The 26,784-nt window shown below is 39.5% G+C and overlaps 2 protein-coding genes across 7 annotated transcripts in view; both read left to right on the top strand.

The window, feature by feature from the left end:
• The first annotated feature begins 289 nt into the window (after positions 1–289).
• On the top strand, positions 290–12,796 carry LOC131691226 (post-GPI attachment to proteins factor 2-like). 6 transcript variants are annotated; one of them, XM_058977472.1, is made up of 8 exons: positions 290–495; positions 660–829; positions 1,144–1,283; positions 1,349–1,483; positions 1,548–1,709; positions 1,838–1,943; positions 2,006–2,224; positions 2,294–12,796. In XM_058977472.1, exons 3-8 carry the CDS (start codon positions 1,170–1,172, stop codon positions 2,452–2,454), a joined length of 897 nt encoding a protein of 298 aa, XP_058833455.1. In that variant the 5' UTR covers positions 290–495; positions 660–829; positions 1,144–1,169; the 3' UTR covers positions 2,455–12,796. The 6 variants fall into 6 exon arrangements, with proteins under 6 accessions (XP_058833455.1, XP_058833486.1, XP_058833448.1 ...); XM_058977492.1 differs by having other exon boundaries at positions 309–357; XM_058977484.1 differs by having other exon boundaries at positions 317–390.
• A 7,768-nt stretch (positions 12,797–20,564) lies between these two features.
• LOC131691198 (protein scalloped) overlaps positions 20,565–26,784 on the top strand; it is a 294,222-nt gene continuing 288,002 nt past the window's right edge. Inside the window, exon 1 of the mRNA XM_058977434.1 lies at positions 20,565–20,724. Coding sequence (XP_058833417.1) covers positions 20,688–20,724 — 37 coding nt within the window. The 5' untranslated portion in view covers positions 20,565–20,687. The remainder of the gene's footprint in view (positions 20,725–26,784) is intronic.

The following is a 26,784-nucleotide window of genomic DNA, read 5'->3' as shown; positions in this document are numbered from 1 at the left end:
ATGATAATACGTCACGACCTCGAAAATCACTCAAAAATCCAACCTTTCCGAATACCAACCCCCGCAGTGACCACAGTCGATGTAACTGCACGAAAACTCACACGTGCCGCAGCCGACTTGTGCGCCTTTTATTTCTATTCCAAGACAGGGCGAGAGAGAGAGTGTATCGCATTCAAGAGAGCATAACGTTTTCCTCACCTTTCCCTTGTTTCTTTTCACGCAGTGATTCAAAACGGAAAAGGGCAAGTGAGAAAACTCACGGAAAAGCTCACTTTACCTTTTAGGTGTCTGCTTGGTACGGTCGCAGTCGGCTGGGTGTTACACCATATTCCTGTTACCTTTTTTTTCTCCCGTTGAGTACGTGTGAAAAATTCGGTTCCCGTGAAGACGGTTGTGCATTCGATAATTCGTTTAGTGTTGGATAGAAGTTTTTCAGCCCGAAAAAAATGACTAGGAAATCAAGGCTCGGAGGAGACTAGGGTTGGCCCCGCTGCGGTAGTGTCCTTTCCCAGCTATAACTCCGTTTACTGTTAGGTTTTATTTTTACGCGTGGAGAAAAATTAACCTTTAAAGTGGATTTTAGATCTTTTTCGGTCATAACTGTGTCAATGAAAACTTGGTAGCGACGAAAAAAAGAATCATTTTTCTTTTTGCTCTAGCAAATTGTGAATTTTCAATTCAATACATAAAGGCAAAAGTGTGTACGGTGGTAGTGGCCTGTGTGTGTGTGTGTGGGCGAGTGGGAGGATATTTTCCTCGTGCACTTTTCGCACGCGGATCAGTTCAGCGTGTGAGTGAGAAGGTATTCAGTGAGCGGCTGTACGGTGAGGTAAGCGAAAAGTAGAACAAGAACTCATTCCGACACGATAAACAAAGATTGAATCTCAGACGGGACTGCTGGGGTTTGTTTACGTGGATGACATTTCAGGAACAGTCACGCAACATACAGCTTTGACAGCACGTGTGCGTGATTTGGGGTGCACCTTTTGACCGTCCGCTCTTTAATTGATTATTGATCGAGCAGAGGACGGTTTCGTAAGAGGAAACTCGTCAACATCCGGCACACTTGCTAACTATTTCCTGCTTGTAGGAGAGTGGGTTTCTTTTCTAATTGCTATTGCTATACATCGTCTATCGTTGTAGTGTGTTGAGCTAGCTTGAACGAGATTATGCAAACCGACGGCATGAGTGACGCGCACAAAAATGTCGATGGAATGCCGAAGTTTGTTACGGAATCGACTCCATCTGATGCTGACGACAGCAGGAAGAGTACTTCGGAAAAGGTACTTCATAATCTTTTTTTCTCTGTTTATAATAAATGTAATTTTCTGGGTTTCTCTCGAAACAGCTCTTCGTACACCTGATTATCAGTTTTCGGGATCTCTGCAAGTTTACGTTGTTCCTTCCGCTGGGGACATTGTTTGTGTGCTTTGTATCAGCCTATATCTTCCAACCGGACGAAGTCCACGAAACGCATTGTCGGGTGAGGAACATCGGAACGTGTGGCTGAAATTGTTTGTTTCAAGTAGTATTCTGTTTAATTGTAGGTTTACAACGTAATACCCTCCATCAGTGCCATCACGGGTGTCAGTCCACAACGGTACCTGTGGCGTATCTCGATCGCATTGCACATTGGACCGAGGTTCGTCATTGCCTTTGTGTATAATAACTACTATCGCATGCTGATCAACGAGCTGAACGATCCGGTGGTAAGTGGTGGGATAAGTTGGGTTTAACGTTTCGAATTTATCTCTTCAGTATGTGGCAGACGACTTAACTACTCATTAGAGAAAGATCTCAATTCTAGAGGTTGAACGAATATTTTTTGTCATTCTAGCGCAAGAAGAGGGCAAGCCGCCTGCTGAATGTAGTCTACTGTCTGAACCTAGTGGAAATCAGCGCCCTCTGTGGAGTCACCTACATTTCCAACAAGGAAAACTACCGTGTGTATTTCAATCATTATTACTAGTGAATCATTTGTTGATTTTTTTCACACAACCACCAGCCCTCCACGAGAAGGTCTTCATCCTGTTCATGACCTCGTCACTGTCGTACATGCTGGCGACGCTGAAACTGCTCAAGGCCCTCCAACCGAACGGGCCCCAAACGGTTCAGGAGGATTCCTCTCTGCGCTACAAACGGGCCTTCTTCGCACTGTCGATTGCCTCAACCGTTGGGTTGATTTTGTTTTTCATGAAGCATCGCTTCTTCTGTCATGATTTGGGTTAGTAGTCACGTCACGTTGCTCCGTTTTGAATGATCGGTCACTAACTTCTTCCTGTTCTAATTACAGCCTTCAGTTGGTTCGCCCTGTGCGAGTACATCGTTGCCTTTTCCAACATGGGCTTTCACTGTACCACGATGATGGACTTTCCGACGGAGGATTTTATGATTGCCAAAAATGCGAACCGCTACCGGAAGCAGCAGGCTTCCATCAGTTGGAAGCTGGATTGAACTGCATGCCGTTAGGTGCCAGAACAAGAAAAACCCGTTGAAGCCGGTCTGCCTGGTCGCGGCCGGTTCGTAAGTATAGAAAAAAAAGCAAAATAACTGGTAGTGACTATTGATAGTTATGTAGGGGATAACGATGAGGTGACTATGTGCGGGGTAACTTCGGCGGTTCGTGGTACTCGGAACGATGGCAAGCGGGTAGGAGGATACGTTCTTACGTAGTGATAGTTCGACATCAGATATTAGATACTAACTCAAACAAAGTATTTTTTTAAGAAATTCTCACAAGTTTAGTCGATAGTGGGCACTTGAAGGGTAACGAAAAGGGTTTATGACGTCTTTTCCGGTTGTTTATTTGTGCATGTTATCATCTAGCTTAAGATGGACTAAAATGTTCGCAAAGTATTTTCCTGCTCTTGATACACTCCAAAGTTTTTAGTTTTTAAAACTACCAGATTATTCTCATCTGAATCAAGTTACAATTATTTCGAAGAAGAGGTTTGTTGTCCAGGAAACTTAGAGTGTCTTGAATTTGGTAAACTCTGACCCGTAAATCAGTCTTCACGAAGTTTCCACGTAGCAATCTGATTTTCATAGATACGAAACGTTGTCTGAGCATAGAGTGTGTACCTTAATTGAGCATGTATAGGATAGAGGACTTCCGTAAGCCAAAACTCCATTTTTAACTTCTGTAAATTTTACACTTCGCAAATACTCGATCGATAAGCAAAAAAAATGAATTTCACAACTTCTGTTGCGGACCGGACCAACGCTGATTCATCAACTTCACTCGGGTGACAAGAATAAACGAATCGATTTCTTTCAATGTCAGTGCCAGTGATAATTATTTATAATCAATTATTTACTTGTGCTGAAGGTATCATAATGGCGCATGGAACCCCATACAGAATCACCCATTTCGTTCGGATTCTGATAGTCTTCAATTGCCGAAACAAAACCATCCCTCTTCAATGATTTTCACCAATTCCAAACTACGTGAACTTGGGTATGAACCTCTGGAATACATTCGGCGTTAAAGTGACTCTATTTACCTTTCGAACGACGCTAGATGAGACCGAGCTGAAAGAAGACGTTCCGATGAAAAACCTGACCGAAGAAAGTAAACCGCGACATCGATGAGGATGCTTGCTCTGAATGTCATCGAGGATGCTCGATTCTTTCCGTGGAACAACCCACTGGTGGCTATTGAAAAGAAAACGGGGAAATAATTGGTTTGCCTGGATGCTCTTCAGTTAAACTCTGTAATGGTGAACGAAGGATATGCTCGTACATTTCGTCAGTCGATCTCAAGTATGTTACCGCGCTCCAGTCGACATCCATAACTTTGACGGCGTTCACGGTTCAATCTCGGGGACACTTCCAATTCAAAATAATTCCGTTTGGACTTTGCACTAATAACTCATCTATTCGCAGATATGAAGCCGTCCGTACGTATTCGAATACCTGGATGACATCGTGATCTGCTTCAAAACATTCGACGAACACATCAAACTGTGCTGGAGGAAGTCACAAGGCGATTACGTAGAGCTGAACGATATCTTCGGAAAAAATCAAGTTCGGTTGTCGAGAAATCCGATATTTAGGGCATATCCTGAAGAAAATGGCTGGAAGTCGACTATGAGAAGATTGAAAGTATCGTGAAGTTTTCTGATGAAAACCAAGAATAAGTTTCAATGAAGTTGAAAGACAGGGAAGGCGCTTCTCAAGCTCTAGATAGCTCTGGTAACAGCACCGGTGCGCGCGATGCCGGAAGACACTAAACCTTTTGTTGTTGCTTGCGATGTTGTGACTGAAGCCCTACTGACGTAGGAAACCGACGCAGAAGAACCTCCAATCTGCTACTGGGTACTGGAGCGATCATCCGCGCAATCGAAAAGGTTCGAAGAGGTCTTCTACGACGCTGCTGAGTCCCAAGAAAAAATCCAACAGTGCTCACGGGTCGAATGTTGTTGCGTCTGAACGCGTTAGATTTAGAGATCAATGTGAAACTTCCGTAATACTCTCCAGTGCAGAATTCAAGAATTCAGGGTACAAACCGCTCGTAGATCGAGTGAAGAAGGGATGCCATCGATCCCCAGGTCTTAGAGGACGGTAATAGGAAACACCTATGGAAAAGAGTGGCACTATTCGACGAACGTTGCACAATTTACCCACAGCAGCACATTTGGGGTTCCATAGAACTTAGCAAATATTCTAGGCCCATTCCCGCTGGCCAAAAATGCGGAAGGATCTTAGCGACTATATGAGAAAGCGCTAAACGGTTCCCCAAATAGGAAGTCTGCAGCCAGTCAAAGTTACATGGGAGCTGTTTCCATAGGCTTCGCAGATCTTCTCACCCGATCGAAAAGAGGTGAACATAGTACTGCTAGTGATTGGAGATTGGATCACGAAGTATATTGTTGCATATCCAATGGAAAGCGCGGACGCAGTTTCTTGAAAAAGAGGTTCATGGAGTATTCGCTCTCGTTCGGACAACGGGAAACCACTTCAAGTCGATGGTATTCATGTCGCTGTTCACATTGTTCGTATGAAGACAGACGGCCGGGTCAACAATGCAGAACGAGTCAACCGGGTATTGATTATGGAAGGTACCCAATCCTACACTCCGGATGATCCCAAGACAGGAATTTCAGTTTATCAACGATTAATCGCTGACAATCAGGAGAGGACAAAGTACAAATACGATTTTTTTCTCATGAGCAGTATCATTCAAACCAGAAGATTTGGCGTGATGTAGAACCTTCGAACAGTCGAAGAACGCGGACCATGTGAACCGGAAACTAGATTCTGAATTCGATCCAGCGACAGTTAAATACGCTCTCGGTGTCAACCTGTATACTCTAGAGCACTCGTAGCCACCTGGAAGAAAGGGAGTTAAGACGCAAAGGACATGAGGCATGTAAAAAAATTTCTTATGACATGTCAGCAGGTTTCCGCCTGCTAGCTACGCGTATTGTGCTCTAAAAATACCGTTATCTTATCAGGATCAATCATCTCATCTGATGGTATGGTGAGCGATGCACATCATAGCCAGCGTCAAGAGGATTCGATAAGCCGTGTAGGAAGGACATTATCAGGAGAGAGGGGATAGACACGAGTGGCACGATCTTCAGGAAGTTCGTCCAGCTTCTTGGCTTCGCCGACGACATTGACGTAATGGCACGGAACTTTGCGGCGATGTCGGAAACGTACATCAGACTGAAAGCCGAAGCCAGCAGGATTAGACTTGCCATCAACGTTTCGAAGACAAAATACATGAGAGGAAAAGGTTCTATGAGACGACAATGTGAACCTCCCATCCCGAGTTCGGATTGACGGTGACGAAATCGAGATGGTCGACGAATTCGTGTATTTGGGCTCACTGGTAACCGCCGACAATGATATACGGCCCTATTCTGCGCGGCGTGTGACGTGAGACGACTAATCTCACCTCACTCTAAGTGACTTTTCTCACCCAATTCTGAAGAGTCACTTCGGGTGACGTGAAACGCCCATTTAACTGCAATGGGGAATCTCACCTCACTCGAGTCGACTCTCAGAATAAGGTGAAAAAAAGTCACGTAAAGTGAGGTGAGTTTAGTCACCTCACGTCACACGCCGCGCAGAATAAGGCCGATAAGTAGAGAAATTCAGAAACGGATCTTGGCGGGAAATCGTGCCTGCTTTGGACTCCGGAGGACGCTCCGGTCGAACAAAATTCGCCACCGCACGAAGTTGATTATCTACAAGACGCTGATTCGACCGGTGGTCCTCTACGTCCACGAGACCTGGACTGTACTCGTGGAGGACCCACGTGCCCTTGGAGTTTTCGAAGGAAAGGTGTTGCGTACCATCTATGGTGGCATGCAGAATGAATCATGAGTTGCATCAGCTGCTGGAAGAACCATCCATCACGCATACCGCAAAAGTAGGACGATTGCGATGGGCTGGACACGTCGTAAGAATGTCGGACGACGACCCGGTGAAGATGGTTCTTGAGGGCGACCTTACCAGGAACAAGAAGAGGGAGCGCACAGCGAGCACGGTGGATCGACCACGTAGAGGACGATATGCGGACCCTTCGAAGACGGCGAAGCTGGCGACAAGCAGCAATGGACCGAGTGGAGTGGAGACGGCTTCTGCATACAGCAAGAGACGACAATGCTCTAACCTGAACGGTAAGGTAAGTAGGAAGGACAACTCACAGTAGCAGCAAGGAGATGTCGAGACGTGAGGGAAGAGATATGACTTCCATTAGCGAGAAAAGCAAGACTTCAGCAGGCGTGTCATCCTGTCGAGAGAAAATCAAACACAGACTAAGAGCCTACGATTGGCGGCCGTTTTCGGAACGACAGAAACCGATCCTCGAGCGCGCAAAGGCGCATTGAGCAAATGTTGCAGAATCACGCCACCGGTGGTTGAATGGTATCGTGTATTGTCATTAGAATGCAAGATACCTGCTTGCAGCGAATCACTTGGAACCTGTCAGAGTAAGCAGAAATGTCAGTCCAAGCTCAGATTCTCGGCGTAGCTCTGTCAGCGGCTTAAGATCATACGGATCTACTGGGATCCATTGAAAATGGAAAAAGCTATCGGTAAATTATCGCTATCGTCCTTCCTTAGTATTCAGGATAGAAGTCTTCACACAGAGCGGAAATAAATTATCATTATCATAGGGGAATATTATCATCGTAAAAACAAAACCATGTGAGTTGAAGTCCCCGAAGATTAGACCGCTCGCAGGGAGATCTTCAGTTATACCTTTGGGCTACTTGAAGTTTAACGGACCACTCTATTGCCTACACTATTCTTTAGGACAGCGACAGTAAATGACTCCTTAGTTAGTACGCCGTCTATCTCGACAACATTAGCCGGAATGTACATGCAATATTAGAGTGACAAGAAAAAAATGATCCCCATCAGACCACCTCTGAATCGATTCCTAGTCCCCCACCAGGAATCTGCTCAAAATTTGAGCCTACTCAAATAACTCTAGCAACCGGATCAGTATGGTCGTAGTTTGTATGGGATTTTTCGATAATTAAATCCTACTACCTTGCGTTTTGACCGCTAGGTAACGCTCCTAGTAAAAATAAAAAAAAGATAATTTTATTTTCTCAACTTTGTCGAGGACTGAAAATCAATTCAACTTTCTTGGGCGAGGTTATTAAACTCTTAATTAAGTGATGTTTGAATCAGTTTTGCATGAACCCAACAGCACATCGTTGTGAGTGTTTAGCTATGACAGGAGGGGTCATGTAGCATTTAGCCACTTAACTAATAATCACTAATAGTTGGCAGCCAGGCAGAGAAGGTACTTTCGAATTGAGCAGGGATTTCGACAACATTGAAGATCCATCCTACAATTGAACGAAATTAATTCCGTTTCGGTCTTGTTCTCCTGCTGTGGTCGAGCTCGGCGGTGATTTTTCAGAGTTGGAAGACTGGCAAAGTCCTTGTCTTCAATTTTAAAATCAGGGGCTACTACTTTGGTAGTCGGTGACTTCTTTGAAGTAGGTGGTTTAGATTGTACAGCGATGACCCGTTTTTATCAGCCCCCTTGACTAATTTTGGGTTGACAAAATGAGAACAATAACAAAACATATTTGTTTATCTCTTTTCAATAAACCGAAGTTGTAATAATGTTCTTACTCAATCCCAAGACATAACCTTATAACCCTGCCTGGTTGACAAAATTAGGTAAAAAACCGATAAAATCGGGGGCTGATAAAAACAAATCTTCTATGTACCATCTTTTTTTACATGGTAGTTTTGGTGAGAAGGCCGGCTTAGTAATGCCTGCCAAGCTGAATTTGGTTGTTCTATTGGATAGTTTTTACTATTTCAAGATCAAGTTGGATTCAATCATAGCCTAGTAACCGCCGTCTTTCCGTTAGATAGGCGATCGTGTTTCCGAAAAGTTCTTCACTCCGTCCGGAATTCCGCAAGGCAGCCACCTCGGCCCATTGATCTTTCTAATGTACTTCAACGACGTCAATTTTGCCCTGAAAGGTCTACGGCTATCGTTCGCTGATGATCTAAAGATCTCTGCCGGAATCCAGAGTATGCAGGACACTGTATTTCGTAATAAGAATAGCTAAGCATTTCACGGACATTTACTGTTTGAAGTCTCTCACTAGTTCGCTCAACACTTGAGTGTTGCTTTGTAGTATGAACACCGCAATAGCTCAATCGTGTCCACCGAATTGAGTCAGCTCAACATAGATTTATTTGTTTTGCGTGAGACTGAAGCCAAAGCAAAGAAACTCCTGATGAAGCTGAAGGTTATCGGCCAAGCCCATACAGCCGGCGCTTTTAAAAGTGTAGGGATGGGAGAAAATACACAGGTCATTGCAATTCCAATCTCCCAAACCGAAGCAACTTGGCATTTCATTTACCAGCGTTAGTGTCAGGTCTTTTGATCGAACGCGATTTGGTCGAATGCCGTTTTACCGCAAGGTCGATTGGTCGAATGGGTTATTTGGCCAAATATTTGACCGAGCGTTATTTGCTATTCTGAATTATGATATACGTATACGCCTAGAAAATAAGCGGTTCAACTTTTATTTGAAGAGTGTGAATACTGCAGATTATTTAAGAAGTAATAACACAAATGATGTGAAAAATCAGGAATAGGGACGTTGCGATATTTTCGATACTAGTACGGAATCGATACTTCTGTTTCCGATGCTCGATTTTTTGGTATCGATACTTCAATCACGATACTTTACTGATATCGATACAATCTTCACGATATCGAAAAGAATCGAATGAACCAGTAGTTGGAAGTATTCGATTCGGAATTATGAACGATTTTGGAATTATTTCCGAGTGGAATGTGATAACCTATTCAGGCTAAACCATTGCGGAATCGGTTGTTACATTTGAGTTGCTACAATAACTGGAGCACCAATCGCATTTGATGAAAACATCGATTCCGAACATTGCCCATTATTTGACAGTCCATGAGACTTTCTGATCAGCCAAATTATTTATTGTTTATCTTTTCTGACATTCGACGTCTGACATAATCGTCGACTTTATCCAACATCAAACGAATCAGATCAATAAAATATATTTGTCGAATGGGTTTTTCTGTTCCCAGGAGCAGAGCAAAACGTTAACTGACAAAACCCACTACTGAATTTCCAAACAACGGTTTGCAGATAACCTAATTCAGGGAATTAAGCTACTGTAAAAGCACAGACTAACAGACATAACAGTCGAAAACAATGCTTCGCCCGCTTTAACGGTCATTTTAAATATATTTGTAGTTGGGACTGTGCCCACATTTGAAATTACGGCGCCACTGACCTATGAACAAGCAGATGGGGGATAGACCACTAGTGAAAAATTGTTCCCAAACCTAAGGGGTAACCCATCAGCAAATGAGTGTTTGGGACTGTGCATAAAAGGTGGAGCTAGTGTTCTGGGAAAATTGTCGGATCGATGTTTTTATGGGAATTCACTCATAGTGTTATGTCTGTTAGTCTGTGGTAAAAGTGCGGAATCGAATGGCGATACTTTCAAGTATCGATACTACGACTACGATTATATCGAAAGTATCAGTACTTGCATTCGATACCAGTATCGATTCTAAGTATCGATGTATTTTATTATCGAAACGTCCCTACAGGAAACCACGGAAACAAATGTTGAAAATCTTTTTTAGCGGCTGCGTCTGGCTTTGTACTTCTGAATGACTTCTTCGGTGTCCTCGTCGTCGCCAGAGTGTGGAATTGAAGCTGTGCATTCTTGTTCACGTGGTTGCTTAATTGTTCGATGATCACGTTTGCGCTTCGGAGCATTTTTTTGGATTCCATTTCCTTCTCTTTTTAGATCATGTTTTTTCCGATTACCTTCTTCAACAACACCTCAAAATTATTACATTGTTAACTCACGCGAAATATCTGACGCACTTCTCTTCCTTTTAGCGCCAAGAGCAGGTACAAAATCATTGCCCCCTTCCGAGCTGCAAACATCATCGTTAGATAAATCCGAGTATGTGTGTTACAAAGGTATGGCCTTTGGCACTCGAAATAAGTGCTAAGAGGTGATCGTTTTTGCGTCCCCAGAGCCTGATGAAGAGTTTAGCTGTTTTTCCTGAAGTATCTTAACCATCAAAAGGGTTTGAATTTTAAAAATGCCCACACCGTTCTTTAGTTTAGTGACTTTTCGGTTAGTACACCGTCTATCTCGACAACGTTAGCCGGAATGTAAACGCGATATTCTATGTCAAAGTGTGGATCATTTACGCCCGCGTTAGCCTATTTTCCATCCAAGAGAACGACACGAAGTTTATTGGCATTGACGGCAATAGTTTCGGGTACGCTAGCGAAATTGGAGATCAGACCTTCACTAATTTGCGACCATCTCAGAAGTTTTCCTTCAGCCCAGAAATAGACCACTAACCGATCTCCTTGACAATTTTTACCCTGCGAAGTTATAACTAATCTTCTAACTTCAGAATACAATTTCACGGTTAAATGGTGCAACTAATTCCGGCCTTCCTGATCCTATTTCAGTGTACCCAATTTCTACGGTACTTATTTAGAGCATGGTACATAATTTTCCAAAAGAAGCCGTTGAACCCTTCTCGTTACCCACCTTCACCAACGAAAGTATTGTCAAGTTGGCTGGCAGCAGTGGGATTTGTCAATAATCGCAAACTAGCTCACTGACACAAGTAGCCCGCAAGGGTATATCAGATAGGTTCGCTTCCTAACTGTCCTCTATCTGTAGACATTCCTTGCGACTACATATTTAGTATTATTTTCTAGGTTAGATAATTGTCAAGACTTGTATAGATGCCTTCCTGTTGTAGATTAGAGACTGTCTGTCTGTCTGTCTGTGAGCTGTCGATAGTTACAGTTTCTTCCGTTCGGCGAGGATCCGATCCTATCCGATATAAAACGAACAACTAATCTCTCTGCTGCTGCCAGGTTTATTACGAATGAGAGAAAGAACCTTATTTGATCCCGAAACAATAGCAACCCCTAGAGAAAGTATGTATGTACTTTATATTCGATGCAAACAGATAACGAAGTAAGATACACACAAGTTTTAAGATATTATCTAGTATTAATTGCAAGTGTATAGTCAAAGATGAGTACAGAAATATCGCGATTCTAGTCCAGATTGTATTTGATAGAGGTGACAAGATCATAACAGAAAAAAAACCATTAGACAAACAAAACGGTACCTTAATAGGTGTTAAATATCGTTAGAACTATAATTTTCTCGCTAGACTAAATAAACAACAGCTTTTACGTTCGGTTTTATGCGAATCAGGGAAAACGGTTGCCAGATAAACTGTTTGTCGTACCGCGTTTTGAATCCTGTCTAACTTCAATCTGATAACTACGACGATGCAGATGCAGTTGCTAACGTCAACAACAAGTTCATAGTAAAAATTGTTATAAAAAAAACCAAATATTAGCATACTATAGTCAATTTGCATGTGTGATATTTTTTATTGTAATTGTTATGTATTTTCCGCCATTTGTTATCATTTTTACGACAAATTTATTCGTTTGGGCCTTTCAAGTCGGAAAAGTAATCGCTTCCTTCTCGAACTCATTGGGGGCTATTTTTCCGCTTCCAATTCCGGTTCCAACACATTCGCTTCGCTGTTGGTGGACAATTGACCTATCTATAGCTGATAAATAAATACCGAGAAAGAGAAGTGGATTAGCAAGTTTAGTAACTACATATCATCAAAGAGCATACGAAAAACAAAACAAAAAAATGCTGAGCAGAAAAAAAATTATTTTATCGTACATTTTAAAAGCATTGCTGTTCTGTTTCTTGGCTTCGCTTGAGTAAACGCACAATACTTATCAAAAATTAAAAAATCGTCCTATTTGTTTCTAATCACTCCAATATAAATACAAATCTACACCCACCGTACCTTTCCGCTTTTTGTTTATGTTATCTAATTGAACTTTAAAGAGCATATATTTTCTGTTAGTTTGGGAAAGCCTACGGCGAAAGGCGTCGATTGAAAAAAAATCACAAAAATCATTGCGTAGACAAAATTGCACATGCCGCCATAAAATTTGCAACCGAAGCCAACAATAGGATAGCCGGAAGAAAAAAAAAAATAAAAAAAAACTCTTTCATTTGAATGTCGAATGTCACGACAGAGACTATATTAAATAGAGAGAAATAAAGCAGCAGCGCATTGCAAAGGTAGGCTTAACAAAATTCTGGTTTTACAAACCGGAACACTCGAAAACATTATTGAAGGCACACGTCAAAATAAAAAAACAATAGTCGATCCAGTAAGAGAAGAAAAAAAGTGATGCGTGATTAAATTTATAGTTTGAAGATATACGAAACAGTAGCTGGTGTTGTTTGTTTGCATAGAACCAATTGTAGAATTCTTCGAATGACCTCAACTTTTTCGACCTATTTGTTAAAATTTAGACACTAATCCATCGACGTAAGTAAAATTATTCACCAAAATATGTTTTTCTCTCCGTGCTATTGATTTGAACAGAAAAAAAAACAATCACGCGAATTAACGGATGAGCACGTGGTTGCTGGTTGACTTTTCGTTACGTGCCGCGCTTGTGTCATTCTCACTGCGGGCGCTGCCAGTGAGAATGAGTTACTAGTCGGCGGGGTGAGCGACTGGTCGCCTTTGAATTAATAAAGAAAGAGAGTGACTTGGTGAGTGTTTGCTGGAGCTGTCGTGCGGGGGAAGGTTTGAAAATCATGTGTTGGAAATAGGGTAATTGGCGCTTTATTACTCTATTTTACATTGCAAATGCATGCAAAAGTAATATTTCCAAAAAAATGTGTTATTGTTATTTACGTTTAGAGAAATTAGACATAGCTCTCGAGTGATTTTTCAATGATAAGTATCTAATCTATCAATGAGAGACTTTTTAATATTTCGGTGTCATGACAGAACATTCCAATTATTTTCTAGTATTTATCAGCACTGGTCCGATCGGTTACTTATCCCAATACATAAACACATCATCATTAGGTCTAATGATGATGTGTTTATGTATTGGGATAAGTAACCGATCAGACCAGTGCTGATAAATCCTGGTTATTAGCTTAACATTTCGAATCTGTTTTTCAACATCAGACCATCAACGATACTGGCATGGAGTTCTTAGAAATAGTCCCAGCTGATACAGACGTCTTGATCTTCACGGAAGAAATGTTGAAGCGTGCATGAGCGAAATTAATCGTCCGTTTCCCCGTCCCGGATAGCATACCGATAGTTCGTAGGCGTAAAATCAACGAGCTCAAATACCTGTTTATAAAGATCTATAATCTGTCACTGCTGCATTGAAGATTTCCCTGTGAGTGAAAAATCGTCAATGATCCCAGATTTTAAGAAAGGGGAGAAGCTGGTACCATCAGAAATTATCGTAGAATAATCTCACTTTGTGCGGACTGTTTGAGATTATCATTAACGAATCGATACTATTCAACTACCAGTATATCTCCTGAGCAGCATGGATTCGTCTCGAGTAGATCCGTTTTCACCAACCTCATGGAGCTTACACTAAAGAATTTTAAGTTGTTGCCACCCACACTGATTAAAAGACAGCATTGGACCACATTTATCACGATATTGTGCTTAAAAAATAAACAAAACTTTTTTCTGCACGATTATGTTGCTGGCTGTCAGGAAACGGAAATAATAAAATGTGTTCGATTTCAATTACGCCATCGGAACCATTGCGCTGGAAAGAGTTGACTGCGCGAAACATCTCGCCGCTTTAATATATTCGAAATTTACTTTTCGAAACCACTAGTCAATAATCAAATCTGGACTCTTCCGTGTTATGCTCTAATGTACCTACGTGGGGTAAATCTAATGAACTTGCCTTCTTATAAAGCTCGTTGCCGGTTGTCTGGTCTTAATACGCTCGAAAAGAGAAGAAATCACTAAGTGTAGCGTATGTGTTGACATCCGAAATCGACAGCTTGAACACACTAGCACAATCTAATTCAAGCGCAGTGCTATTCGACCTGGTTTTTTCATCGAGCAGCTGATAGATCGGAGTTCCAGAAATATCTTCGTTCAGTTCAATGTACAGTACCTTTAATGAGTTTTTCCACCTTTTGAGATTCGGTGAACCTGCAACACTGTTCCACAATATAATATCACGGGATCAAAGAGAATAGGGAAAGAGACGAATAGTGTGAAGCCAAAAATACCTTATTGAGCAGACCAATCGTGCAATGTAAATAAACATTACTCATGCCTGAGTTGGAGGAGATAAGTATTGTAAATCTATCAAAAAAAAATTTGAATTTTCGTCAGAATTTAGTGCAATCGTGATTGTAAGGTGCATTCTAGAGTCTATGTATGAGTAAAAACAAGTTTTAGAATTATTTCATCTCTTTGTTTCGAAATGCACATCGTTTGATAAACAAATCCAACGATCGACAAAAGGTTTGTTTTCAAAATATAATAGGAGTCATTTAAAGTGCTGCCTTTGGAAACGGTTGCCAAATTCTAGTGTTGAAATCATCGTAAAGGGAGTGTTGCCGTTTTGACTGATTTTCACTCTGCGTCTCTTTCACTATTCTCTTTGCACGGGATTATAAAGGAGCTATGTCAAGTGCGATTAGTGTGATCTTCGGTTTTATGTTATTATGTGCTTTTTGACATATTATCTGTAGTTTCGAATTGTGATTTGTAAAGAATGTTCGTATATTCGATTTAATAGAAAAAGACGGGGTTTGTGCCTATTTGGCTCTTATTTTTCCTATGTTACAATATATAAATATTTCGAAATATTAACATTTTAAGAACAAATACTCAATACCGATTGAAGAAATTCGAAAAATTGACATAGTTTCGTTGGTTGTACCAAGCTCTAATTATTTTTACATTTTTTGTAAGTAGATTTTATTACAGGGTCTTATAATTAGATGCATCGGACTATTATTTATCGTTGAATGGAAGCATTTTTGATATGCAAAAAACACGCGTTTTTCGCGACACCGTGTCATCGATATCGTTAACATGAATAGCTCAAAAACCGCTCAAGCTGTCCTTTTCAATTTTTATTGTGGGTAAGATTACTACACTATCTGGTCTCTAATCCATTGCTTTTGACAAATTTGAACAGTTAATTTTGTATCCAATTGAAGACATTTTGTTCGAATGCGCGCCATTTTGCTCATAATTTGAATTTTTGAAAGAGGATGGGTCAAACACAACATAATTGAGTATGCGTTAAGACGAATCTTTTTGAATGTTTACCGATATACTTGCAAACACCAATCCTTGGTACCGTAGTGGTACAGAGGTTTCGGCATAACACTAAAATAGTTCAAAACTACAATGTCTTTAGCAATATGCTTATTTTGCTTTCCCTTTTCGATACAAAAAATTTAATCAAATGTGTCAGAACGTGATAAGAAACTCCGCAAATAAAAAATAGGAAAGAGTTTAAACACATCATATTATATTTTTTCCCTTTTTAGCTGACTATGGGTGAGTGATTTTTTTCTTTTCCTATGTTTTACCGACATTCAATTAGCGACTGACTTGAAGATATGAAACGTTTTATTATAAAGAACCACACTACTCAAGGTAGAGCCAGGGAGTGGAGAGGAAAGTATAGAAAAGCCTCTATCGTATGAGCAAGCCTAGAATATCCCGACTCACTCATAGTCAACAAGAAAAAGGAAAAAGTAAGGAAAACTATGGGGATCCATCACTGGCCATCGACTGTTGGCTAACGACGCTGTGCCAAATCATAGCTCAAAACATCCGTAACCTAGAAGTTCACTCTTCCCAAAAAAATTAGGAATACATTTTTTAAGCCGCCCCAACTAGGCCTCCCTCGTGAAGTAGGAAAAATAAATAAATTTTGGTATGAACTCTTGTGATAACTTAGGCAAAGAATCAATACATTCTATAATAAATATCATAGTTTATATCGTTTAATACACGTACATGTTTTTTTGATAACTATTATTGAATATTAATGTTAGTGGCAATATAGCTACCACTGCTGTACAGGCCCAAAAACGTTGGCGGTAACATGTTTGCCACACGAAAACATTTTGATGTATTAGCGACTAATAATCAAACATGTTTTATTTAAAGATTACAGGTCAATTAATGCTATAAACTGCACAATTTAACATAAATAGTCCTAACAATCGCTGGTATTTTAAAATATTTAGATTATTGTCGATTATTCAGCGAAATTGAGCTTTTTTTATCTCCATAGAAAAAGGGAAATTTTCAGACACACAAACTGCTCTCAAATTGACAATTTACGTTTGTTGAGGTTTAGAAATCATCAAATACGTTAAATAGTCATGTGTTTGCTATAAACAAAAAAACTTTTTTTCGTTTAACAGCTTATTAATTTATTTAGTCTTTGACTTATATTTTTTGGAAACTTTTAAGCGCAAGTATTTTTTATGAAATTTTCGATGAAAAAGAATGTTTTTGTTCAAAATCGGATAAAACAAAGACTAAATAATTTAACAAGCTTTAAAACCCTTTTCAAATTTTCTAATGAATGTGCGAGCACCAATCAATAGTACCGCATTTCATCTATTTTTTGCATTGGCAACTTCAAATGGTCAGAGGTGATGAAGGCGCTTTCGTATGCAACTATAAATTGTTATTCAGACTAAAGCGTGCTTTGCAATATGCACGAACTCCCAACCCAATTTGCCTTTCCGCTTTCGAGAAAAAAAATTGAAAATTTGTCAGCAAACGGGATAAGAAACTGCTATGTCTCCTTAACGTTCCAAATCGGACGGAAAATTATCCAATAATCTTGGGTTCCTTAGTTGATTGACGAACAAAATCTTAAATTTGCGAGGCTACTATTACAGTTGCAAAGCTAGCAAGTTTAGCTGACTCACAAAACGACTACGAACGATGCATAATCCATGATATTACGTTTGCTTTTTCGACACGTCACTATCAACATACTCGAGCAAACTCTTATGGATTCCAATGCCACACAACCCCTTGAAAAGGTCATAAATATGGTCCGTGCTAAATTTCACAACCATAAAAAAACACTGTAAATGGTCTTAATAACCTGTCAATAGAACAAAAAATGTCTTAATATGGGATCTACCGGACCATGGTGATGGTGTTTTCATTGGTTGAATGCCTATTACAAATTACATCATCAAACACAATGGGCAGGGAGATATCATAACCTTTTTGTTTGCTAGGTTAGGAAGAGAAAAGTATACTTCTTCCATATATAAGTTATTTGGTATTTCGATTATTAAGGGCAGTAATACAGCTCATAGCGTGGATTACGTATCCTCATGTAAATTACACGGCGCTAAAAATAAAAAAATCAAGTGGTTAAGTAAAGGTTGTAAGTCTGGTCAAATACAAAATTTGGAAAAAAGATGCGAAAAAAGCTGAGATTCGGAAGAAAAAATTAAATGTATCACTTGAACAGTACAAAATCACTGTGGCAGTGTGTTTTTTGACGATTTTATAGCATTTTACACCCCACATCACAGAGATAAAGGCCGAATTCAATCAATCACCAAGACATTCTTTCCAGGATAATAAGCGCAATTTCATAGGTAAAAAGGATAAAACAACAGCAAAAAGTCGGCAGTTGAAGCATACAAAACTATTTGAACATTTTGGAATGTATGTTTTTCATTTTGACTATTCCAGATTTGCTTTAACTAAGGTCCTTCCCAAATTTGATTACTTTTATGTCTCCATGAGTGTGGCACCAAATAAAAATGCCATGAGAAATCTTGAAACAATAATCATTTTTCAAAACGAGTAAAGCGGTTCGTGATATTCTGTCAGTATATTCAGCACATTGATAGAGTACGTCAACTAAAAACTCAGTTCTTTTTTATCAAAAATGATTTTCAAAGATTTCTAATATTGCTCTTTAATTTACATTCCCTAATTTTGGAAGGAAAGTTTTAAAAATTCTCAAAAATCTCATTACAAGCTCGAAATTTTCCAAAATGTTATACCCGAGATCCAACATTATTCAAAAATTGACCACTGTGCCCCGGAGTTACTCACAATCGAACAAATTCTAATGGGTTAATAATTGTTGATCACCACCACGCCACAATTTTCCAAGAGCACCCAATTTCCGTCGCCTAATGAGTACTGAGATGACCTCCCCAACGGAAAGGAAGCGCCAAGCCAAAATCACTCAGCCCGAATGACGACGATAGGGTGCCCAGTTTTGAACGGTTACCCCTCTCGATTTTTCTTCACAGATCGACCCAAAAGCACAACACCAACAGCTACCGAGAAGTGAGTGACGTGGGCGAGTTCGTATGACAACAAACCTTCGGCCGGATGGTTTGAAACGACGATCGAAACACATCACCCAGAGAGTGGGTTCCACTCCGATCCGATCTGTGTGTGCGAGAGAGAGAAAGAGTACAAGACGGAAGAGCTATTACCGACATGCGGGTGCTGGGTTTGGCTCAAGCAGGCGAGCGAGCAGCGTGTGTTTTGTAATAATTTAAATTTTGCCATTCTAGATCAAATTGTCGGGAACGGTACGCGCGCGCGGTGTCCCTTCCTACCAACTATTGAATCGGAAAATTGGTTAGTGCTATTGAGCCGTGTTCTCGAGCCGAGCAGGGCACAACACACATCACTCGGTCGTGTTCGACGACGACTGAGTCTCAGCGTCTTCCCTGTTGCAGTTTTCGGTTTTAGTAGCTTTTGTTGGTGCAAACCGCAACGACCACGAGTTTTGGCATTACCGGAGAAAGCGTGGGTTCGGGCTCCCGCTGCTCGTATGCGGAAGCTATTTTGATGATTGTTGTGATCTGTGCCTGGCTGTGGTGTGACGACTTAGGACGACAACCACGACGGCGTTCGTCGAGTGACAGTTCTGACGGCGGGTGTGATTATGTCATACGGACTAACGATTAGGTGTCCGATTCGGAGGAAGAAACGACAAACCGTCTGAGAATTTTGTGAAACGGATATTTTCACCGGTGCGAATTGGATATTTTTTTCTCAAAGGCTACTACGATCGGCTGCTAACTTTGTTCGCGAGGATCCGCGTATACACACGCCCGCAGTGAAAAACACTCGAGAGTGCGTGATTTGTGTGATGCCGTAAATTTAACCGTCACGGCGCTGTAGAATCGTGAAGAAAAAATCCTGCCTGGCCGCTGGGATGCTAATAGGAAAAAAGTAAAAGAAAGAAGTGCCAAAGTGAAAATAGATTTCCCGCGTGTGTGGTTGATTCTCGGTCGTCGTCGTCGTCTTCGTCGGTCTCTGATGGATTGTTTGTTTTCCAATCTCGCCACGGTTCAAGTTCGGTTTCGGTTGATTGGTTTGCCTACGATGCCCTCGGTGAAGTGATCATCCTTTCGCTTTATTCGTGTGGCTGTTGTTTGAAGTTCAATTTAAACACATAAAGGATAGGCGCATTTGGCCGGTAGATTAACCCGTAACGTTACGTTGTTTGCTGGAAAAGAGATGAACATTAGAAGAAGGCAATAAAGATAGATCAACAATTTTCAAGAGGCTTCATTTGCTGGGCGGGCTGATTCTCTGTGGTCCCGGAACTAATGTGTGCAAAGGTGTTCAAAGCGGTGTAACACCTTGGAAAAGTGTGCTATCTCAACCGAAGCTAAAGCCTAGCTAACGATAAGCCTTAATTGAAATTGGCTGTTTTTTAGATCCGCACATGAAAAGATCAAGAAGTGAGTGCTTTTGCTTTGAAAAGAAAAGAGTTCGGTGAGTGGAGGATCAGAAGGAACGAGGAAGCGCGATACAAAAGTGATTCCAGCGTTCGCGTCCTCTCGTGCGCGATTTGTTGTCGATTCTTGTTCCATCACCTGTAAGCGACCTAAAAGCCGTCAAAATTGAAAAAGGAAACTATCCCTTTTTGAACCCCCTCGCTTATCCCACGGGCACTAGCGTCGGTGGCGGTGGCGGCATCGGAACCGGCCAAATCGGTACAAACGTCGGTGGCGGTGTATCGGCAGTGGCCGCAGCAGTAGCGGCGGCGGCTGCATCTTCCAACGCCAGCAGCAGCACCAGTGGTTTAACACCGCCGGTAGCAGCTCACCACCACCACCATCCCCATCTTTCCATTCACCACCCCCATCATCATCCTTCGTCTGCTGCAGCGGCTGCAGCAGCGGCAGCAGCAGCAGCACACCATCCCCATTTCCCGTCGCTGGCGGCAGCGGCCGCGGCCAGTACCGTCGGGAGTGATCATCACCATCATCATCACGCCTCCGGGCTACCGATCAGGATGGATTGCGATTACTCGAAGCTGTTCTATGCGAAACGTAAGTTGGTCCTTTATTTGAGTATATAACTCGATAGTGTGTGTATATCCTAGGAGGTCTAACAAATTTCAGGTGGTGCCTACGAATTTTACGAAACTCATTCAAACTTCAAGAAATTTACTAAAAATTTTGAGAAATTCAACATTGTTCTGTAAGTACCTCAGGAAATCCATTAACTTATGGATGTTTAACGAATATCATGAATGTTCTGCAAATTTTACGAACGGAACATTTTGTAAACTTCAGAAAAGTTCTGCAATCTTCAAGGAAGTCTGTAAACACAGAAGTTTTCATAGCTTCGAAAAAAAGTTTGATCTTTGAGAATTCTTAATTCTTATCCAGCGCGACGGAAAATCGATTTTTTTAATCAATACCTCTAAGTGAACAAAAATTCAGTTGTTGAATTCCACACATTCAACGAGATCAGTTCTATTAGTTCGTTTACGAAAGCCATGGCGAGTGAATGGATTTTAACTACCGCCAACTCTATCCCGGAGCGAAGAAGTCCGTCGTCGTGGCGCACATTGTGTCGATCAGATACAGCCCATATAGAAGATACAGGATCCTGGTGATCCTGAAGAAAGCTGAGAGCATTCGGGTTCCGGCAGTCAAACGGAGGGTAAGGTGGCGAAATCTCCGCGCTTTGGGCCGAGAAGTGCGACCGGTCAGATGGTCAAAGTGTTTGGCCAATATTGAATATCTTCACGATGAAGCGGTAGTCGAATCCGAATTTTCTGGACGAACCTAAAACGGAGAATCTATTCGAAAAATTTCGAGGGGAAAACCGTATAGGAACAAATCTATAAGATGACTCGAGAGTTGAAGAAAAAGCCATCTTTCTTTCGGACGGCTACGGCCACCTGCTGTCTTTCTCCATAGTGGAGAAAATTTAGGTACAAACCTTTTTTCTTCTTTATTAAGTAGAAAATTATTTCAAACCACATTTTCGCGTAAAGGGCACAAAACCTATAACTGAATGAATTAATATAGACCCGTTTCGAGCTCTCTCTTCAGAATCCGACCCTAACTTAGTAACAAGACTAAGCTAGCGCCGGATTGACACTAGCTCCAAAAACAAAAACACTATTTGTGTTTCCTAGCAAACCCCCTAGTACTAAGTTGCTGTATGCTCGCCCGATAGTGAGAGGAGTGGTCTTTGTCAAATCATGAATTAACACAGGACTCAATGAAGATTTGTTTTATTTTGATACCTTTGATACCATCCAACTGAAAATGTACTCTTTTAATGTAAACATAGAGCCGAACAAGCGCAGCTAATTAACTATTTAACGTCTTGCTACGATTTCTGGTCTATTTTATTGCCCTTTAAAACTCTTAAGATTTGTACAAATCATTTTGTGGAATTTACTCGAACAAAATCATAGGAAGTTCTAGATCTTTTATACGCTCCTAAGAAGCACAAAAAAATCGGAGAAATGCAACCAACTGAGAAAACTTATACCAGTCTCTTCCTAGTTTTCCGTTCTAAGTTTATAACTGGTTCGCTCAAGAATACTTATACGCCCTTCAATTTAGTCTTAAATTTGCCGAAAGCGGCCAACAGAATCGATACAGTAAACTGTTTTAGAAAAAATAATCTATTCGTTGAAATTACTGGATTAATTAGAAGGAACTGTTTAAAATTGTCGTTTGGATGGAGAATTTCATGATATAGTCATTTCATAAAAAAATGTTCTCAAAACGTGAACTTCATTATAAGAAGTATATACTACTTCTATCCGTTGAAAATAAACCTACAGTTGGCAGCAGTATGAACATTTCCGAATACTAAAATCAAGAAGTATGAGTTGAAAAGAACTATTTGCAATTCTTACTGTAACGTTTGAGGGTCTTGACAAGAGCCGATTTTTTGTAAAATTTTAGAATGGCTTGAAACGAATTACTCTCCAGTCATTCTCAAAAAGTGACTTAAATTTGACGGACAAAATAAGATTAGTTGTTGACAGCAAACATGAATCATGTTTGAACATGAAAACATGATTCATGTTTGAACATAAAAACATGAATCATGTTTAAACATAAAAACATGATTCATGTTCGAACATGAAAACATGAATCATGTTCGAACATGAAAACATGAATCATGTTCGAACATGAAAACATGAAACATGTTCGAACATGAAAACATGAAACATGTTCGAACATGAAAACATGAATCATGTTCGAACATGAAAACATGAATCATGTTCGAACATGAATCATGTTCGAACATGAAAACATGAATCATGTTTGAACATGAATCATGTTTGAACATGAATCATGTTCGAACATGAAAATATGAATCATGTTTGAACATGAAAACATGAATCATGTTTGAACATGAATCATGTTTGAACATGAATCATGTTTTAACATGAAAACATGAATCATGTTCGAACATGAAAACATGAATCATGTTTGAACATGAAAACATGAATCATGTTCGAACATGAAAACATGAATCATGTTCGAACATAAAAACATGATTCATGTTCGAGCATGAATCATGTTCGAACATGAAAACATGAATCATGTTCGAACATGAAAACATGAATCATGTTCGAACATGAAAACATGAATCATGTTCGAACATGAAAACATGAATCATGTTCGAACATGAAAACATGAATCATGTTCGAACATGAAAACATGAATCATGTTCGAACATGAATCATGTTTTCATGTTCGAACATGAATCATGTTTTCATGTTCAAACATGATTCATGTTTTCATGTTCGAACATGAAAACATGAACCATGTTCGAACATGAAAACATGAATCATGTTCGAACATAAAAACATGAATCATGTTCGAACATGAAAACACGAATCATGTTCGAACATGAAAACATGAATCATGTTTGAACATGAAAACATGAATCATGTTCGAACATGAATCATGTTCGAACATGAATCATGTTCGAACATGAAAACATGAATCATGTTTGAACATGAAAACATGAATCATGTTCGAACATGAAAACATGAATCATGTTCGAACATGAAAACATGAATCATGTTCGAACATGAATCATGTTTGAACATGAAAACATGAATCATGTTTGAACATGAAAACATGAATCATGTACGAACATGAAAACATGAATCATGTTCGAACATGAATCATGTTCGAACATGAAAACATGAATCATGTTCGAACATAAAAACATGAATCATGTTCGAACATGAAAACATGAATCATGTTCGAACATGAAAACATGAATCATGTTCGAACATGAAAACATGAATCATGTTCGAACATGAAAACATGAATCATGTTCGAACATGAAAACATGAATCATGTTCGAACATGAAAACATGAATCATGTTCGAACATGAATCATGTTTTCATGTTCAAACATGATTCATGTTTTCATGTTCGAAAATGAAAACATGAATCATGTTCGAACATGAAAACATGAATCATGTTCGAACATGAAAACATGAATCATGTTCGAACATGAAAACATGAATCATGTTCGAACATGAAAACATGAATCATGTTCGAACATGAAAACATGAATAATGTTCGAACATGAATCATGTTCGAACATGAAAACATGAATCATGTTTCAACATGAAAACATGAATCATGTTCGAACATGAAAACCTGAATCATGTTCGAACATGAAAACATGAATCATGTTCGAACATGAAAACATGAATCATGTTCGAACATGAAAACATGAATCATGTTTAAACATGATTCATGTTCGAACATGAAAACATGAATCATGTTCGAACATGAAAACATGAATCATGTTCGAACATGAAAACATGAATCATGTTTAAACATGAAAACATGAATCATGTTCGAACAAGAAGACGTGAATCATGTTCGAACATGAAAACATGAATCGTGTTTAAACATGAAAACATGAATCGTGTTTAAACATGAATCATGTTCGAACATGAAAACATGAATCATGTTCGAACATGAAAACATGAATCATGTTTAAACATGAATCATGTTCGAACATGAAAACATGAATAATGTTCGAACATGAATCATGTTCGAACATGAAAACATGAATCATGTTTCAACATGAAAACATGAATCATGTTCGAACATGAAAACCTGAATCATGTTCGAACATGAAAACATGAATCAGGTTCGAACATGAAAACATGAATCATGTTCGAACATGAAAACATGAATCATGTTCGAACATGAAAACATGAATCATGTTCGAACATGAAAACATGAATCATGTTTAAACATGATTCATGTTCGAACATGAAAACATGAATCATGTTCGAACATGAAAACATGAATCATGTTCGAACATGAAAACATGAATCATGTTCGCACATGAAAACATGAATCATGTTCGAACATGAAAACATGAATCATGTTCGAACATGAAAACATGAATCATGTTCGAACATGAATCATGCTCGAACATGAATCATGTTCGAACATGAATCATGCTCGAACATGAATCATGTTCGAACATGAATCATATTCGAACATGAAAACATGAATCATGTTCGAACATGAAAACATGAATCATGTTCGAACATGAAAACATGAATCATGTTTAAACATGAAAACATGAATCATGTTCGAACATGAAAACATGAATCATGTTCGAACATGAAAACATGAATCATGTTCGAACATGAAAACATGAATCATGTTCGCACATGAAAACATGAATCATGTTCGAACATGAAAACATGAATCATGTTCGAACATGAAAACATGAATCATGTTCGAACATGAATCATGCTCGAACATGAATCATGTTCGAACATGAATCATGCTCGAACATGAATCATGTTCGAACATGAATCATATTCGAACATGAAAACATGAATCATGTTCGAACATGAAAACATGAATCATGTTCGAACATGAAAACATGAATCATGTTTAAACATGAAAACATGAATCATGTTCGAACAAGAAGACGTGAATCATGTTCGAACATGAAAACATGAATCATGTTCGAACATGAAAACATGAATCATGTTTAAACATGAATCATGTTCGAACATGAAAACATGAATCATGTTCGAACATGAAAACATGAATCATGTTCGAACATGAATCATGTTCGAACATGAAAACATGAATCATGTTCGAACATGAAAACATGAATCATGTTCGAACATGAAAACATGAATCATGTTCGAACATGAAAACATGAATCATGTTCCAATATGAATCATGTTCGAACATGAATCATGTTCGAACATGAAAACATGAATCATGTTTAAACATGATTCATGTTCGAACATGAAAACATGAATCATGTTCGAACATGAAAACATGAATCACGTTTCAACATGAAAACATGAATCATGTTCGAACATGAAAACCTGAATCATGTTCGAACATGAAAACATGAATCAGGTTCGAACATGAAAACATGAATCATGTTCGAACATGAAAACATGAATCATGTTCGAACATGAAAACATGAATCATGTTTAAACATGATTCATGTTCGAACATGAAAACATGAATCATGTTCGAACATGAAAACATGAATCATGTTCGAACATGAAAACATGAATCATGTTTAAACATGAAAACATGAATCATGTTCGAACAAGAAGACGTGAATCATGTTCGAACATGAAAACATGAATCGTGTTTAAACATGAAAACATGAATCGTGTTTAAACATGAATCATGTTCGAACATGAAAACATGAATCATGTTCGAACATGAAAACATGAATCATGTTTAAACATGAATCATGTTCGAACATGAAAACATGAATAATGTTCGAACATGAATCATGTTCGAACATGAAAACATGAATCATGTTTCAACATGAAAACATGAATCATGTTCGAACATGAAAACCTGAATCATGTTCGAACATGAAAACATGAATCAGGTTCGAACATGAAAACATGAATCATGTTCGAACATGAAAACATGAATCATGTTCGAACATGAAAACATGAATCATGTTCGAACATGAATCATGCTCGAACATGAATCATGTTCGAACATGAATCATGCTCGAACATGAATCATGTTCGAACATGAATCATATTCGAACATGAAAACATGAATCATGTTCGAACATGAAAACATGAATCA

Source organism: Topomyia yanbarensis, chromosome 1, assembly GCF_030247195.1.
Source record: "Topomyia yanbarensis strain Yona2022 chromosome 1, ASM3024719v1, whole genome shotgun sequence".
Lineage (NCBI taxonomy): Eukaryota > Metazoa > Arthropoda > Insecta > Diptera > Culicidae > Topomyia > Topomyia yanbarensis.
The sequence above is the reverse complement of the archived record's forward strand: the minus strand, read 5'-3'. Positions and strand labels throughout refer to the sequence as shown.